The sequence below is a fragment of the Talpa occidentalis genome, unplaced genomic scaffold (genome assembly GCF_014898055.3).
Source record: "Talpa occidentalis isolate TD23 unplaced genomic scaffold, MPIMG_talOcc4v2.1 talOcc4.16, whole genome shotgun sequence".
Taxonomy (NCBI): domain Eukaryota; kingdom Metazoa; phylum Chordata; class Mammalia; order Eulipotyphla; family Talpidae; genus Talpa; species Talpa occidentalis.
The window spans coordinates 50,379,156-50,396,991 of NW_023601653.1; the positions used below are offsets into that span (position 1 = coordinate 50,379,156).

The 17,836-nt window shown below is 41.6% G+C and overlaps 1 protein-coding gene across 1 annotated transcript in view; it reads right to left on the reverse strand.

Moving 5' to 3' along the window:
• STK38L (serine/threonine kinase 38 like) overlaps positions 1 to 17,836 on the reverse strand; it is a 68,014-nt gene that overhangs the window by 7,627 nt on the left and 42,551 nt on the right. The window contains exons 4-10 of the mRNA XM_037514192.2: positions 13,430 to 13,481; positions 8,486 to 8,608; positions 8,164 to 8,247; positions 3,996 to 4,119; positions 2,454 to 2,608; positions 2,003 to 2,105; positions 1,784 to 1,845 (exon numbers count right to left, since the gene is read on the reverse strand). Of these exons, the coding sequence (XP_037370089.1) occupies positions 1,784 to 1,845; positions 2,003 to 2,105; positions 2,454 to 2,608; positions 3,996 to 4,119; positions 8,164 to 8,247; positions 8,486 to 8,608; positions 13,430 to 13,481 (703 nt within the window). The remainder of the gene's footprint in view (positions 1 to 1,783; positions 1,846 to 2,002; positions 2,106 to 2,453; positions 2,609 to 3,995; positions 4,120 to 8,163; positions 8,248 to 8,485; positions 8,609 to 13,429; positions 13,482 to 17,836) is intronic.

Sequence of the window (17,836 nt, forward strand, 5' to 3'; positions counted from 1 at the left end):
AAAGACCTGAGGAAGGCTCACTACTGGAAAAAGCAGTATACACACAAGTTTATTTCTCATTTAGGCTTCTTCATGTTTGTAATGTGTAAAGCAGTGGTAGGCACTGAGAGAATATATTATTTAACACATGATTTCCACCCTCTAAGAAGTTCAACTAAATATATTTGCATATTTTAGCCCTAAATTCATTTCCAAAAGAATGACAAGGTTGAGCCCAGTGGCCTGGCTGGGCTCAAGCACTCAAACACTACTAATGTGTCCTTAGGGATGTTACTCAACCCTCTGAGCCTCAGCTTCTACTTCCACAAAGCTGGAGTAGCAGCACCTGCCCTGACAGCTGAAATGAGGCACAGAGAAGAGCAGGAATGCACTTGGTGAACTCCATCCTACTGTAGAGACATCACTATTTTCTTTGTAAACCTAATTCCAGGGCACTGCTTATTCACTAAGAAGCAGTACAGCTTTTCATTTTTAATTCATATAAAACCTTACAGAAACTATTTAACACAACAGTTCTCCACTAAGGGTATTATTTCAGGAGCCACTTGAAAATGCGTGGCTGTAGATTTTGTCATCTCAATAATCTTAGGGAGACATGACTGGCATTTAGTGAGCAGGGGAAACATGTTCTGAAGAAATTTCCAAAAGAGCCTCATTTCCCCTCTCCTGGGAAACATTGACAGAAGCAGTCCAGGTGGCCACAGAACAGCGCAGCATGCACAGGAGTCATGGCCGGGGAGGATTCTATAAACAGCGGCACAGAATTCCCACCATGATTTAAAACACTATCAACTTTTCCCTTTAAAAGGAGGGAATGTCCCAGTTCTTTTCCTCAGTTGTAAAACCTGATCTAAAAGTGACAGATTTAAAAGTACAATGAAGTTTCTGTCCTTACTACAGAACTCAGATACATTACAGTTTTTTTTTTTTAAAAACACAAATATTTTATAAGCACAGGAAACTCACAATTACTTGGGCTAATAAGAGAATAAACCTAATAATATAAAGATCACTTTATTTGGTTTGAGAAGGCATTAAAATATTATCTTTCAGTCTATTTTCCTTCCTGGGAGAATGCTGAGTTAGTTTCTCTTCATCACTTGAATTCCACAAATATTTACAGAATATTTACCTGTGCCAGGAGTTGTAAAAGAATTAAGAAAAGGCACATGCCTAAACTTGAGAGTGCAAGTGGATCTAATTAACAGGATAAAGGGCAAGAGGAAGAGGCAAGGGATTCCCATGTTTGCTGAGCAATAGAGGAGAAACAGCATGGGTTAACAACAGGCACACATTGTGGAATTACAACAGGTAATACCACACCACAGGAGTAAGTCGCTGTGGTAAAGTCTGCTTTCCACTATCGTCTCCTATAACGCTGTTAACAAGCAAACTTCCTGTTACTCTATCTAGAAAGAAGTCCTTAGACCTGCAATGGAATGCTCATGCTGCTTCACACATGTTATATTGGGAGTGGAAGACAGGAAAGGAAATCACAGGTCATCCTCACCTCAGTGCCTGCCACGTGCAGAGCTAGTGACCAATAAGCAGATGACTCAACTATAAGCATTCTCTATCAAATAATCTAACTGAAAATCATAAAAATCAGCATTACATACTACAGGCAGATGTTAGACTATGAAGACTCTGTGATCCAGAGCAAGCTCTGTCATTGCTATAAAGTAAATACTAATTGTTGTGAAGATACAAAAATATCAAGTGAAAACCAAATGAGACTTTAGGACCAGGGAGAAGTTCTTTCTTAAAAATCTGGCTAACTCACCAGTTGTCTCCTGTTCTTCTTCCATGTTTCTGCTTTCCTCTTTGAGTTCATGTTCTGAAATGCTAATTTCAACAAGACAGAACTGTAATCAGGAGGGAAAACCTCTCACCAAAAAATAAAATCACACACAGACATTTAAAACACATTGGGAGAGAGCTTTCCATTCTTGACAGTTCTGACTTAAGTTAGTTACCCTTTAACCCAAAAATGTAAACTCACAGAAGTCCCTTGGTGGGTTGTGTGTGAGGTTTCTGTAGAATTCAGTCCTGTGGGCTTTCTTTAATCCCGTGCACAAACCAAAATCAGATAATTTCACGTGCCCCTAAAGTTAAAATTAAAATCTAGTAAAATCAAGAGTATATATATTAACTTTGAAAACAAAAGCCTATTATAAACTCCATTTTAAATGCACTTATAAAAATACTTAGCTTAAAAATCATACAGGTGAAATGTAAAATTAATATTTGACAATTCTAAAAAAAAGAAAATGCAAGAAAACAATAGCTATATTCCCCTGCTGGCATCTCAATTCCGAAGTCCTCCCTGTCACATTGTTCTATAAAATAATGTGAAAGTAACACACTGCGGTTGCCCATTCCAGTCACGGAATCAGCTCTGTTCCTTCATAAAATAACCAGCAACCTCATAGTCCATCAGTTTGCTCACGTGCCTTGGCATCCAATAAAAGGTTGTCTGGTTTAATATCCCGATGGATGAACCCCAATTGGTGGATTGCATCTATTGCCAGAACAGTCTCTGAAATGTAGAACTGCGTTTCCTCCTCGGTCAGGGTATCTTTCTTCATTAGCAACGTCATCATGTCACCTAAATGAAGGGATACATGTCAGGAACTGGATACGCCTCCAAAGGGGCACACCTGAAGAAAGCCATCTTTGATTTCTACCAGGTGTGCCTGATGTTTTGCTTGTTAATATCCACCATCCTCCCATTTCTAAGACCAAATGAAAAAGTGTCACTGCAGAAATAGAAGTTTCCCAATATTTAATGGTTTTAAGCTAGGAAATATATGAAATCAAACCAGAGTCATGCTGATGAGGAAGTAATGTCCACCACTCAACACTGGGAATAAGTAACTCTGGACACAGGTCAGACCAAACCGCATGAGTGAATCCATAAGCGCAGTGGAACAAGCGCGTTCAATCCAGTTACAGCTTCAAAAAGACCGGAGCTCTTTCACCCCCTAAAAGGACATTATCCCATGAGAAAACTTACCTGCACACATTCTTTGATTTTTAAGGATTTTCTTACTAGGGGGCAAGGAATAAACTTTGCAGTCGGTAGCTGTGGCTTTTGCTCATGCATGCTGCGGGTCTTTTCAAAGAATTAACGTGCAGTGTTTTCTGCCCTGCTCTGTCCCCCGGCCCTTCCTGCTGGGCAGCACTGTTATGGTTTGTTCTGCTGGGTATCCTTCCAGTCTATTTTTGAGTACTTTCGACACACACGTATTCATCCATCGATAGTCTAACTGCACGTATACTTGCACAGTTCTCTCTTCATCACTCCAATCTATTTCTGAGCTCACAGTTACCCCTCCTTTTAGATTTCCGTGAACCTCTTCATCATACCACATTTATTATCTATTCTACTGATGCACATGCACTTTGTGTCCAGGTTTTCACTGTTGCAACCCCTCAGGCACACATGGGGAGAACCTCTGGGGAGCATGGCGGGATGGAATGGACAGGGGGCCACCAGGGTCCACGAATCGCTCTCCATGCAAGAGGCCAGTCCTCCTGCCTCATCAGACTAAGTGTTTCTACTAATTAGGAGTAAGAAATGGCATCTCATTCTTGCTTCACCAGGCATTTCCCTAGCCATGGGTGAAGTGAGCACCTGCACATGCTTATAGATGTGAAGAGTTTCTCCTCTTCTACATGTGACCACTGGGTTGTGTGTCTTTTTCTTTAGTAATTTATTTAATTTAGTGATTTAGTTCTTATGGCTAGACCTCTAATAATCTAATTATACAGAGAAACCCAGAATGGGTAGCTCTGAAAATGTGCTGACTTTATTATTCCCTCAAAATAATCTGATGTGTTGTCAGAACGAGCATTACCATGGGAGGAAATATTGAAAAACCATCACTGACCATGTAAAACCTCAAGCAAGGAACATCAAAGCAAACCTTATCAGCAAATCGTAATTACATAGGAAGATGTGTGCTTGTATCAGTCTCCACTGTTGCTTTTACCTCCGGGGAGGAACTCCATGATCAGATAAAGGTTCCTCTTATCTTGGAAACTGTAAAACATCTTCACCACCCAGGCGCCATCTGCTTCTACCAAGATATCTCTTTCAGCTCGGATATGGGCCACCTAGGTGAATGTTTTGAGAAAAATAATTGTAACACACTACACATTTTCAAGCTCACAGTTACCCTTCCAGTTCCTTTACAACCAGGAAGGAAAGGCAGTTTTAGAAAAGATCTGAAACATATAGGCACGTTTCAAGGTCTTAAATCTGGGAAGTCTCAGAAGAAAGTTTGTTTTAGCATAGACTTTTTAGGGCTGATAAAGTGGGGCCCAAAGGCCTATGAGGCAGAAACTTGATTAGCCTTAAAACAGTCCAACTAAAATTTCTACCCAGCAAAGGGTCAAGTTTAAGGCAGTGGTCTGACTGCAACAAGCAGTTAACAATGTCCTATAGACTGACATGACAAACTCGAGCTCCTTAGCAAACTATTTTTAATCTTCGTTATTAAACAAAGGGCTCAACTTGGTATTTTACCATTTGGTGGTGGTGGTTTTTTATTTTAAGAATTAGAAACATTTATAATAACTTCACAGAATACTAATTATTTTTTTAAAGATTTATTTATTTATTTATACAAGAACCAGGATACAGGCCAGATACGCAGGAGAGTAAGAGGATTCACCAGAGAGAGGGCGGGGAACAGAACAGGCAGACTGACGAAATACACTGCTGAGGGGAGCAGTGGGCGAGACAGGAGAGGTCTGCTGCGCCATGTGGGACCCTCGCCGGACGGCTGGGGTTAAACCTGCGCTGCAAAGGCTGCGGACAGCTTCACAGCGCGGCACTCGACCGCCTGCGCCACCAGGGGAGGCCCAGAATACCAATTATTGCCATAATAGAAACATTCTGTGATATCTATGAACACATCTACAGGAAATTAGTGTAGCTGGGGGTTTTGCTACTGACTTTGGTCAGACACATAATTACTATAGACACTATTTGACCAAAATTTGTATAGACTGGAAAATTTTACAAACTGCTTAATTTTGAGATTGGCATAATCAATTTTCAGATGCTTTTCTTAATTTACTTATGCATTCTTCTTCAAAGATTAAATTAACAGTAAGATTTGATTTCAGGCTTTCCCTATTTTCACTGTACCCCATACAAACTCTGAATCAAAGCACAAGAGAACACAGATTTTGTAAGCCTTTTCATGAAAATGAAATGATTGCTTAAAATGTCATATTTAGGATTAATGTACAAATACACCTGGTGCAGTGAATGCTCTGAAATCAAAGCACAGGAATAAAAGCTGAAAACAAAATTTGTTTTCTGGCATCAAAAAACTTTGTAGTCTCTCTGGATCTGTTTCATAAAACAGATGCTGGCACCAGATTCTTTCTTACTGATGCTACAAAGCATTATTAGGTGGTATAGGTAAGAGCTGAAAGGCCTGGAGTTGCGTCTGGTGCTGCCAGGAAGATAACTACATCATAAACTTGGCCTAACTATTTGAAAGTATCTTAGCCAGATTCCAGGATCGGTTTCCCAAATGGATCTATGTTTCCAAAGCGTAGGAGGGTCACCACAGAATTTGGGTACACAATGGCAGGGAGACTCATTGCTATTCACCATTGTGAGCATGATTAGCAGTAAAGTAAGTGTAAGAAATACCTAGCACATTGACATTTGAATTGAGGGGGGGGAACATTTTCCACAAAGAAATGTAATGGTGACACATGCAGATTAATTTATGGGGGACAAAAAAACCCCAAAGTGCAAAATAGCCTTGATAGTGTGTGTCCCCCTACCTTAACCCCCTAGCCTGAGACTACCTAGCTGGGAAAGAATAATGGTCCAGGAGCTCTTCAACTTTTGGGACAACATCCTAGACCACGGCCTCTAACAGAACATAATGAAGGCCACATGTGTGTTTAGAATTTTCTAGTCATCACATCAAAAAGTAAAAAGAAATAGGTGAAATTATTTTTTATTATATATAGTTTATCTAACCCAAATTTTCAAAGCATTATCAGTTCAGTACTTAATATAAAAATCAGTGAGAATTTTACTTTTATTTTGTACTGAGTCTTCAAAATGTGATGTGTATTTTCTTTCTTTTTTTTTTTTAAGATTAATTAGTTTATTTATATAAGAACCGGGGTGCAGGCCAGAATCGCAGGAGGGTGAGAGGATTCACCAGAGACAAAGCGGGGAACAGAACAGGCAGACTGACGAAATACAGTGCTGAGGGGAGCAGCGGGTGCAACAGGAGAGGTCTGCCGCACAATATGAGACCCTCGCCAGCCGGCCGGGATCAAATCCGCTGCAGAGGCTGCGGACAGCTTCACAGTTCAGCACTCAACCGCCTACGCCACCAGGGGAGGCCTGTGATGTGTATTTTCTACTTTCAGGATATCTCAATTCATACTAGATGGATTTAGATGTCCAGTAGCATGAGGCTACTTACTGAAGGATGTGCTGGAACTGTCTTTTGTCCTGCCTCCCTATCCCATTATGGCCTGGTTACCTACTTGTCTCAGGTTCTATGTCTTCATCCAGACTCCTGAATTCCCATTTACCTACTTGTCTCAGGTTCTATGTCTTCATCCAGACTCCTGAATTCCCATGACTGTCTGTACTTCTCAAATACAACTCAACATCTACACTTTCCTGCCTTCCAAAACTACCCTGCTGGAAACCGCCTCCCCACAACAAAGACCTAGTCACCTCATGTCTAGTGGTTCCCACCAACTCTCATCTGACTGAACTAGGCTGTACACTGAGGGCTTATCTGTCTGCCTGCAGCACTCTCTAGAATGGCCGCTTTCCCTCAAGTGTTGATGGGGAAGGGTGGGTTTCCAATTCATCCTCAGGGCTGCTTTGAACCACCATGACACTTTCCTTCTCTCCATTGTCCGTGCAGCACACACTGAGAGACAATCCGCTGTTGTCTTTCTTTACTGTTATCCTTTGTAGAATTCTGGTCAATTCTCACTCACGCCCAAGGCTCATGGGTTATCAGTGCCATCTCCATCCTCTCTCCACTCAGGGACGGGTTTCATCTCCACCACTTAGATAGCTCCTTGACTATTCTTTACTCCCAAGTCTCTTCCTCCAGTACGCCCCGACCACCCATGGTAATCCTTTTGTTCTTATCATCAATAATGGCATCCCTTCTAAAAAACCTCAACTTCAACAGAGGAGCCTTCTTTGTAATCTCCATCTTGTGTCCCTCCAGGTCTCTTACTCTTGTCCTTGCACCTTCATTCCATGGACCCTAAGAGCCCGAAAAATACTAGTTCAAGGAATGCAAAGAGTACAGAAAGAAGGCCGTGAAAATTCAAGTGAGCCATATTTCAATAAAACTAAGTGAGTATGACAGTGCTTCAATAACAGGCTAAGCTTCAGGTAGGGGCGAGGAGACTGAAACATGAGGTGCTGAGAGGCACTACGTCAGCCCCAATTCTCAACTCCTTCACTAGAACACATACTTAGTTTAGGGTTCCACACAGTGTCCACCCAGACTGGAAACACAGTGCTACACAAAAAATGCTACTGATGATTTGGACTTATGGCCATCCCATGAGCTGCATGAAGTCACAGGAAACTTGGAGAGGGCCCAAGAGGATGAGATTGGAAAGGTGTGAAATGAGCAAATTCTCAGGACACTGGTCTTGCCTGCTTGATATATAGAAGGGATCAAGAGTGTTGAAAACTGCATTTTCACTGAAGCCAGAAAAGAAGGTACTTTGTTTTGGACTGAATATCTGTGTCCCCCTCCACCCCTGCCAAAGTCCTATGGTGAAACCTGAATCCCCAGTGTGGCTAGATTCGGAGAGAAGGCCTCTAAGATTAAGTAAGGTGAAGGGGGGAAATTAGTGTCCACATAATAAGAGACATATGAAAGCCAGTGTGTGTTCCCTACCCCAGCCCCATGTGGGGCTTAGAGAAGTCACCCAGTCTGTGACATTTTGTTATGGAAATCTGAACAGAGAAATGTATATTTAGATTATAAATTTGGAAGGGATTTTAACTCTAACAATTGAGAAATGATGAAATAGGCTATAAAAATATTGATAATTATATGGTGAGAGGAACAATTAACTTGCTCTGCCTGCAGTCAGGGCACGGCCTCGGCCGCGAGGCTAAAGGAAACATACCTGCTCCTTTTCCAGCATGTCGGCTTTTCTCAGGATCTTCATTGCATAGATGTGGCCTGTGTCTTTCTTCTGAACCAGTCGCACCTGGGGTGGAAACAGCAGATCATATTATACATGTTAAACAGTCACTATCATTTATATTTAGGAGCAAAAGGTAGGCTCCTTTAAAAAAAGCACGATTTTGTCACAGCTGGTATTTTAGGAATTCTATTAAAATTAAACTATCTTAATACATATTTTATACAGTTAAACAGTTTTAAAACAGATCTTAAAGGATCTTAAGATAGAGATTTTCAGCAGCAGTGACTGCAGAGAATCATACCTCTCCAAATGCTCCTCTTCCTATGACCTTCAGAGACTCAAAGTCGTCCAGGCCGAGTCTGGTCCTTTTGAGCCGTAAGAACTCTGTCTCCTTACGAGCATGTTGTGATCGACGTAACTTTTTCTATTAAAAAAGAGAGTTTCAAAGGATGACTTTAAAATCAGGTTGTTTCAGAGGAAACCTATAGTATCAGAAGATGAGGCATATAAAAATAGGGGTAAATTCCCTTAAATGTTAACTACTAGTGCTATAACTTATGTATCAAAGCCAGGGATTAATTTATTTATTTATAATTTTTTTGAAGATTTTTTTATTTATGCATACAAGTTTATTTAAGTTTTTTATTTATTTATGCACACCTCTGGGGTGTAGGCCAGAGATGCAGGGGGTGAGACAGAACAAGCAGATCTACTTAAATACACTGCTGAGGGGAGCAGCAGGTGAGACAGGAGAGGTGTGCTGTGCCATGTGGGTTAACGTCCTGGCCAGGGATCTAACTCAGGCTACAATGGCTGGCGATAGCTTGACAGCACTGAGACTATAACCCTGTGCCACCAGGGAGCCCCCAAAGTCAGGGATTTATGAAGCATGGAAAGAATAAAGCTATTTGAAGGACACATTTAAACAAATGATAAATCTTTATTCCTGAGGTGGACCCCTTGAAATATTTCATCTTGAGTCTGTCAAATTGCTCCATCTATATTAACTTAAATCATAGATAAACACTAAACTTTAGGAAATGCTACTATTCTGGTTATGATTTTCACTTGGATTCATGGGAAATCTACTCGGCTCCCACCCCTAACATTCACATGGGCTCTGTCACCACCCAGTCTCTGAGACTCGACAGCCAGTGACACAGTTTCCATAGAGACTGAATCATGGGAGAATTTATTCTTGGACACATTTTAATAAACTGCTGGAGACTTGGCATTTGATTTCCTGAAAATATGAAATGGAAAAAAAATACATGAAGAACTGACAAAAATATTCAAAGTCAGGAATTTCATAATTCATTCTCCAAAGATCACAAAAAATAAGTACCACACACACAAAGTGGGAAACAGACTCAGTGGGAAAACCACACTTCCCTTCATCTTCACCTGAACCCTGTCAAGCTTGGAGTGGTTCAGTTCTGAGGGAAACAAGTAAAGTATTTCAGGACAATTTGGAAATGCTGCTCCTGGATGCAGCACCAGGTATAACCTGGTGTCCTGCCCACTAGACACCTGATTTCCAAAGGTTGAAGGAACTATTAATTACCAGTGTGTCAATGTCCCATCCATGCACTGGAATCCTAACTTCTAACAAAGTCATTTCAAGAGATTGAAATCAAGACACTATCTTTAAACAGCTAAATTAAGTGACAGGCACTTCAGTGGTGGAAATAGCGATGACTTTATTTATTTATTTATGTATTTATTTATGTATTTATTTATTTATTTATTTATTTGGTGTTCAAAATGCCTTCTGAATAATTTTTTAAAAGGAACCACTAGAAAAACAAGACAGTCCCCAAAGTAGCTTGTTTGAAACTTTAAGGCTGTAATTAAAAGGGCCTCATGGTGGCACTGCAGGACTGAGTCTACAGAGCATGAAGCAATTTCTGTTGTCAACTACATAAATACATTTTGATGTTCTAGATTTTTGACTTTATGGATAAAAAAAGTACAGTTGGGTATGGTTTCAGAAACTTGTATAATCTGAATGGAAAACACGACATCACAGTTTCATAAATTGGGCTTAAAATTTACAGACAAGAGAAGCAGCTGAAGATGAAGATGCCGGCTAGCACCGACAGGCCGAGGGCCTGCTTTGGGTGCTGCTCTCTAATGGCAAAAGAAGAAATCGCCAGTGTGTGGAACACCTAATTCTACCAAAATGGGATCACCTGTAACATTTTTATATTACTTAAAAAACAAAAATCCGTGCTGCAGTCTGAGGTAGCTGAAGCAAGAGTGTATTTACAAAATTGCATGAAAAAAGCATGCTGTTTATCTGCTTACAACTTGTACAGATTGAATAGCCTTGAAAAAAATAATAACATTTTTTTCCTGTACAAAAGTCTGTGAACAGGCTTAACGTTCTCATGGCTTTTTTTGCAGCTTAAATTTGCCTACTTTAATTTTCCATTAGAACAAGTAATTTTCTTTGACAGAACTTCATCTCAAGAAGAACTAAGAAGAAATCATTCTCTGTCTCTGCTCCTTGCAGATGAGTGTTCCTCAAAGGTTCCCTCTGTGTGGCCCAGGGTTTGGTATAAGACCGAGAGTGAGGGCAGGAGGGGAGAGGGAGTGGTGGGTATGCTTTTCATGTCTACACTACGTAGCTTAGTTTCCATGAGTAATTTCTAGATAAATTAATATTTTATACTAAGGTTTAGAGAGTAATTTCCATTTTACAGAATTCAACAATCTAGGAGCTAGCATGAGGCCTGGTAATAGACATTTGTGGAATTAAATTATTTTTACTGAAAAATTTTACAAGTTTTATAGTTATAATAAGCAACTGACTATTTGAGGGGTGAAATCACCTCACATTTTCTGAATGTAGTCAGTACTTCCTGGTACAGATGAGACACTGCAAGCCCTGAAACTACAAACTGTATTTGTGTACAGATGCACTAGATTTGGTCTGCACAACGTTCTTAAAACATTTGAATTCCTTGCCAATATTGAAAAAAGCAGGTATTCTCATTGATGTCTAGTCTTCCACATGTTGTGGAACAGCAGGCCCAGGGCCGCCTAGGGCCCAGCAGCAGCCCCTGCTGAGGACAGCACTATCACATTTGTCACAGTTGCCCAGCAACGCTGGTCACAGGTGACCTGTGCACAGGGCCAGTGCAGCCGTCTTCTCGCAGTAAGGGATAGCAAAGGTGAACTGTGAGCATCAAATCACTTAGGAAGGAGGAATAAAGAAAAGTCTATTTCTTTTTGGAAATGAGAAGTAATATCCTTATGAGCTGAATATGCAGACTATATTGGCTCAACAGAACACAACCTAAGATGCCACAGGAAGCCGAGCTGGCTGCTGCGCCCAGTCAGGTCTGTTCAGCCCTCAGGCAGCTGCTCTGTCACTTCTCTAGATTTCACAGTAAGATCTTATGTGAGATCAAAATATCAATATGATATGTCATCTGAATTAATAAGCTAGTAATGACAAGAAGATGATTAATATTAATGAATAAAAATGACAAAAGATATCCTGTCTTCTCTACAGATTGTGATGCAGATTTAAATCATTATCCTTCTCACTTAATATTTAAAGAATATAAATGAAATGAGTTTTGGAAAAAAGTATTATATTAACTTTGTGTAAATAATTTGAATTTTTAAGACTGAGTCAACTAATAAACTAACCAGCTCTGATATCATCATAAAATATTTTATTTCACTTAAACATTACAAATATAAAACCACAGGTAACTCTCCAGTGAGAGATGCAAGGAAGCCTGCATAATGTTTAGATTTCAAGCCATCTGCAAAATTACTCTTTAAATACAGAAATTCTTTTCCAAACACTGAAAACTTTCAAGCTAATTGCCCGGGTCGAGTCTCCCTACCACCTAGTAGATAAACTCTAGACTTCTCACCTTTCATTTCCTTACTGCACCTTTGGAATCACTACTGTACACACATACCCAGTACTTCATATACCTCCTGTCTGTACTGTAAACACCGCCCATTTTTTAAGATTGAAATCACTTGTTACCTCTTCCATGAAATCTTTTCTGATTTTCAGAATTAGAGGGAAAAAAAAAAATCTGTGTCTTTTCCAAGTTGCCACATCCCACCATGTGTACATACACACACACACAATCTTTCCTTCTCATCTATAAACTCAAGGCAAAGAGCCATTGTTCATTTATTCACCAAATATTTACTCTAGCCCTCTGCCAAGTCTGGAAATGTAGAGTTGAATGAAATGAGATGGAGTTTGTACTTGGGGTATTTTCAGGCCACCGAAGGGACAGAAACAGTGTTATGCTATAGAATTTACGAGGAGGAGCTCGAGAGAGTAGAAGAATTTCCCAGGAAAAGCAATGCCTAAAGGGAGGGCTTACGCTGTTAAAAGAATGATGGGAGTTGGGCAGGAGTGAAGAAGAGTGCCAAAGGGCAGAAACAACATGTGCAAAAGTCCACGGGTAAGAATGTAGAAAGTAAGTCAACCTTGCTGGTTATCATGGGGGGGTGAGAAGAGGGGGTGGCAGTAAGAGGGGAAACCGGAGAGGGGGCTGGTTCATCAATGGTGATGGGTTAGCCCTTATCCTTAGAGTCCTCAGAAGTCAAGGAAAGGTACTGAACAAAGGAGGCACATGATTACATCTGTTTCTGGACAGATGCCTCTGCTAGTGTGCCGAACTGGGGTTGAGGGTAGGCTGAGGGAAGAGGAAGAGAGACCTTAGATGACACACATGGTAGTTAAACTAGGGCAGAGGCAGTGAACTAGAGAAATGGATGGTTTTAAAAAATGTTTAGGAAAAAATGTGAAAAGGTTTGGCAACTGATTTTCCTTAAAGCTCTCCTGCTCCATGCACTACAGATATTGTTCATCAAATATACACTCAAGATTTTTTTAAAAAGCTACCACTTTTTAAAGATGTCCACCACACAGCAACAAAGTCCATATTCAAATGAAGAAATCAACATAATCTAAGTTATAAAATCATCTGATACCAAGAAATTAAAAAGTCACTGGAGTTGTTTTTGTACAGTAATTACACCCCCCAGCCTCCCTGAGAGATAACTGTCGTAACCATATACACTGCAAAATGGTTATCACAGTAAGGTTGGCTAAGGCCTCCAACATTGCACACACTGCTATTTTGTGTGTGTGTGTGTGTGTGTGTGTGTGTGTGTGGTAAGAACATGTAAGATCTACTCTCTGATCAGGTGCATGATGCCATCATGTTACCCAAAGTCATAGTCATTACAGCTTAGGTACCTCTTCATCTGCTAATCCTTCTTCTTCCATGGCCACTTCTAATTTCTTCTGCCTTTTCAAAATAAAAAAATGAACATTTTAAGTACGTTCCTAACTGTTTCCACTTTAAAAAGGCACATTTACTTACTTAACTCTAACATTTCAGTTTGTTTGCTATGCTGAAAAAAAATCTTTCAGGTTCAATTAAAATAATCACCATGGATATTTTCTTTCTCCAACTATTTACCCAAACCAGTTTTTACTTTCTCATACCAGCCAAATACAGTTTACTTCTAAACCTGCCTAAGGAACTGTTAGAAATATGAACAATGATTATCTAATGTCCAAGCATCAAAGTCATTAACATGGATCAGTGTTTACACCAGAAATGCTGAAGGTGTGAGATTGGAGGCGGCCCTTCCTAGGTCTGTGGGTGGTGCTTCTGACATGCAGCAGCCAAGAGAGCTCATTTGACCCTCACTTGACCCCAAATCTGACTGATCCCTCTTCTATAAGGGAAGGTGTTCACTGTACCTGGGTGTATTCTATTCTAAGTCCTTGAAAACTGGAAAGCCGTGCATGTATATTAAAAATTATAATGCCTTACAAGATATCTGCTTTTTAGGGATGACCAAGTTCAGTTATTTTTATTTATTTTTTTTAAAGTGTTTTTGTTGCTGTTACTTTTTTTTTTTTTTAAGATTGATTTATTTATTTATACAAGCACTGGGTACAGTCAGAAGTGCGGGAGGGTGAGAGAATTCACCAGAGCCAGAGCGGAGAGCAGAACAGGCTGAGTGATGAAGTACACTGCTGAGGGGAGCAGAGGGCGGCAGGAGGGGTCTGCGCACCATGTGGAACCCTCGCCTGGCGGCCGGGAATCGAACTGGCACTGCAGAGGCTGCGGGCAGCTTGCAACCCAGTGCTCAACCACTGCGCCACCGGGGAGGCCCTCAGTTATTTTTAAACAGCACCCCTGAAGTGACTCAAGCTAAGTCCTGGGGTGGCAAGGGGTGGGGATGAAGCAATAGTAACTAGGGAGCTGGTCAGGGCATACATTTTGCAACTCACTTCCAAGTGAATGTTAGTATTTTATTTCTGTTGTATTAGGTTTTCTTAAAAATCAGCACAGGAAGGCTCCTCCTAATTTGTCCTGCAGGAGGCCAGAATAATTCTGACTTGCCATGATCAAGCCAAATGGGTCATAAGGGCCAAGGACTGAAACCATCAGACATATTTTTTGACATTTGTTATTTAAATGTCCAAAAGCTCTCCCCTAAAATATCATTTGTCTTTCTTATGGAAAATTCATTAAACAATATCTAAAGCCTGCTGATAAATGAGCTCCCACTGGAGGAGGTGAGACTGGGCAACATATTCTCTGCTCTCTTCTGAGCATGGGTGATAGGACCCTCCCTCAGAGCTCACCACAGTGACTTGGGTCTTGTTAGCACCTTCCTCCCACTGCTAACGTGGAGTCTGTGTCTAGTATGGCTTCTGTGCCTGCCATCAGGCCCCGCAAGGCACAGCAGCTGCTGGTGCATGAGCTGGAGTTTTCTCCTTGGCAGAAGGAATCTGGAGAGAAAGACCACCACTGCTCGGGAAGAAAACACTCTCCCGGCAAACCATTCTGTCAAATCTCTACTGTCCCCTCCCTCATGCTGGGGAGAAATGGAGTCACGCGCACCTGTTTCCACAGTATTGAAACAGGAAGGCCCCTGGCCCCTGACTGCACTTGTACTTTCTCAAAGAGTAGTTTCCCTAATATGTGTTCATATTTTGTCCTTGAATGGAGTATTCAGGTATCTAATGAGTTAAATCTTAAAAATTCATCAGGCTCGCTTAGAGTATAAGCTTGTAGGAAATATGAGATGCTCAACTGGACTCCATGGCACCAGTTTTTTTTTTTTTTTTTTAAATAGCAGGAGATAGTTTCATTCTTATTTTCTTTTGGTTGGGAAAAGAGGCCAAAACTTAATTACTTTATAGCTTCAGCAAGAAAAGACAATGAACCTTTAAATTCGGATGCAGAACTTAACTGCCTGACTTGAAAAACACAGGTCTTGGTTTCTCCTTGGTTCTCTCCCGAGGATCTCCTGAGGATCTTTCCTTGGTTCTCTCCTGAGGATCTGATCACTTCCAGAGGCTTTAGATACACTCACAGTAAGTGTACATGCTCAGATATTTGGGTTTATTTATAACTCATTTGTGTGTTCTTTTGGTGCTTACTTTTTGGTCAGTCTTTCTCCCTCACCTTCTCTTGATCTGACTTTTGTCATTGTTTTTTTTTTTTTTCTTTTACTAGACTGAAAGTTACAAACTCTATATTCTTTTAGTGACTAGTCTAGATATACAACATATACACTTAGTCTGAAATTACCCAATTTTTACCCCCCTTTGAAGAACATTTTAACTCCCATGATGCCCCTCCTGACTTAGAATATATTGTTGAAAAATATTTTAATTCTGTGTTTAAGAATGCAGAAGACATCAGCATCACCACCTTTGCTGCTTTCACAGTCCATTTTGGGGAAGGGGCCTCTACTCTTGTTTTAATAGCACACACCTGGGATTCCATCACTACCTCTAAGGAAATGTACATATTCATGATCCCAATATTTTCTTCCCCACCCCCTGGAGGAAGGGTGGGAGGGCATGGGTTTGCCTTTTTAAAGGTATTTGACCCCTGCTGTTCTGAACACCTAGGCTGTCCCTAGAAGGGCACATGGAACCAAGTGCAGCCTTTGTTCTCCCTACTTTCTGGTACTCTGAGTCCCTTCCAGGCCTTCCTCAGAGTACTTCCCAGGTTCAGGCAGTGGGACCAGGGTTCAGCCACATGAGGAGTTTCCACGTGGCGTCATCTCACAGGATGCGCCTGTCCCCAGAATGCCCCGGCTCAGAGCTGGCTCTGTCCCCACAGAGCTATGATGCAGAGGAGGGCGCCTTTCCCTCACATTCACCCTGAAGAGTCTCAGGAAACTGTCTCTCCCCACCGCCCTGGCCTAGCAGCTCCTCAAAGGTGCCTGGAGATCCGCCACCTGCATTGCCTTGCACTCCGCTGTCTCTTATTTCCTGTTTGTTCTTTTTTTCTCTTTTTCTGGGGTTCATTTTGTCATCATCCTACCCATGACCCCAGCAGGACACTAATGCCGTTCACATGCAGGCCTCAGTATACCCACAGCCATCCTAATTCAGAAGAGATTCTAAAACCCAGAGGGACCGTGCTAAACATCACCAGTCCCTGGCAGGGTTCCCCAAAACGCAAGACCCAGGGGCAGGTCCCGTATCAATTCCTTCAGGGCAGCTCACAATCCAAGTCTGTGTGTGTGGATGAAAGAATACAAGAGGGACCAGAGAGGTAATGTACTATCCACCTTTCTGTTTCTATATCCACAGGGTAAATGGCGTGGTCCTCTTGCATCCACGCGACAGCCTGGATGGATTGCGCATAGGACTGATCTGTGTGGACATGGTTGGGCAGGTAGTGTGCGCCTGATTCCTCCGCCACCGGCAGCCACCTGGGGAAGCTGCCTTCTCTGAACCTTCCAGGTGTGTAGAAATGCTGCTGTGAGAGCAGGCCCAAGGCAGGGCCAGGAAGCAACTGGGCACCTGGAACACACGATACTTTGTGATACTGTTAGTCTGAAGACCACAGTGACTGCCAGACATCCACGCAGATGCTACCATTGCAGTTGATGTTGGCAGGATACATTCTGGACATGGAAACAACTTCTGGGGACTTGCAAGAGGAATCTGTGGGAAAGTGCTGGCCAAGAAAATGCCTCCTGGGTAAGGACTGTCATCAGCCCAGGATGGCAGCCTGCCAGGAACACTTCTGGATCTGCCTCTGCATCCCACTGCTGGGGCGGGGCAGCCTGGGACTCATCATAGACTGGGCTATAAGAACAACTTTGTTGAGACTTATCCATATCTTTGCATATAGATTTTTCTCTGTAATCATTTTCCTTCTTATTGAACCCTCTGGAATTTCTTTGATGAGGAAGTCTCAGTTGTAATTTGCCTCTGCTCCCTCCTCTCTCCTCACTTCCTTTAGGAACTGTGATTACAGAAATGTCAGCACGACTCTCCAAACTCCTGAACTCTCACACTCTTAATCTAACTTTACTTCTGAATAGTTACTTATGCTTCATTTTCTAGTTCTAATTCTCTCTACAGTTACATCTAAGCTGCACTTAAGCCAAAATTAAACTCAAAAACATGACTCTTCTTCTCTAGTCTTACTAAGTGTCCAGACGTGATGTCACAGTTAGCATCACTCATTCCTCTCACATTTCTCTTCGGTGGGTTGACCCTGTTGGTCCTTCTCTACGGCTGCTGAGGCTCTAAGTCTGCTTCGGCCTCCTCTCCAGCTCCCTGGCGACGCCACCAGCTTTCCCTGTTTCTGGTCCACTCCCACAGTCCATTCTG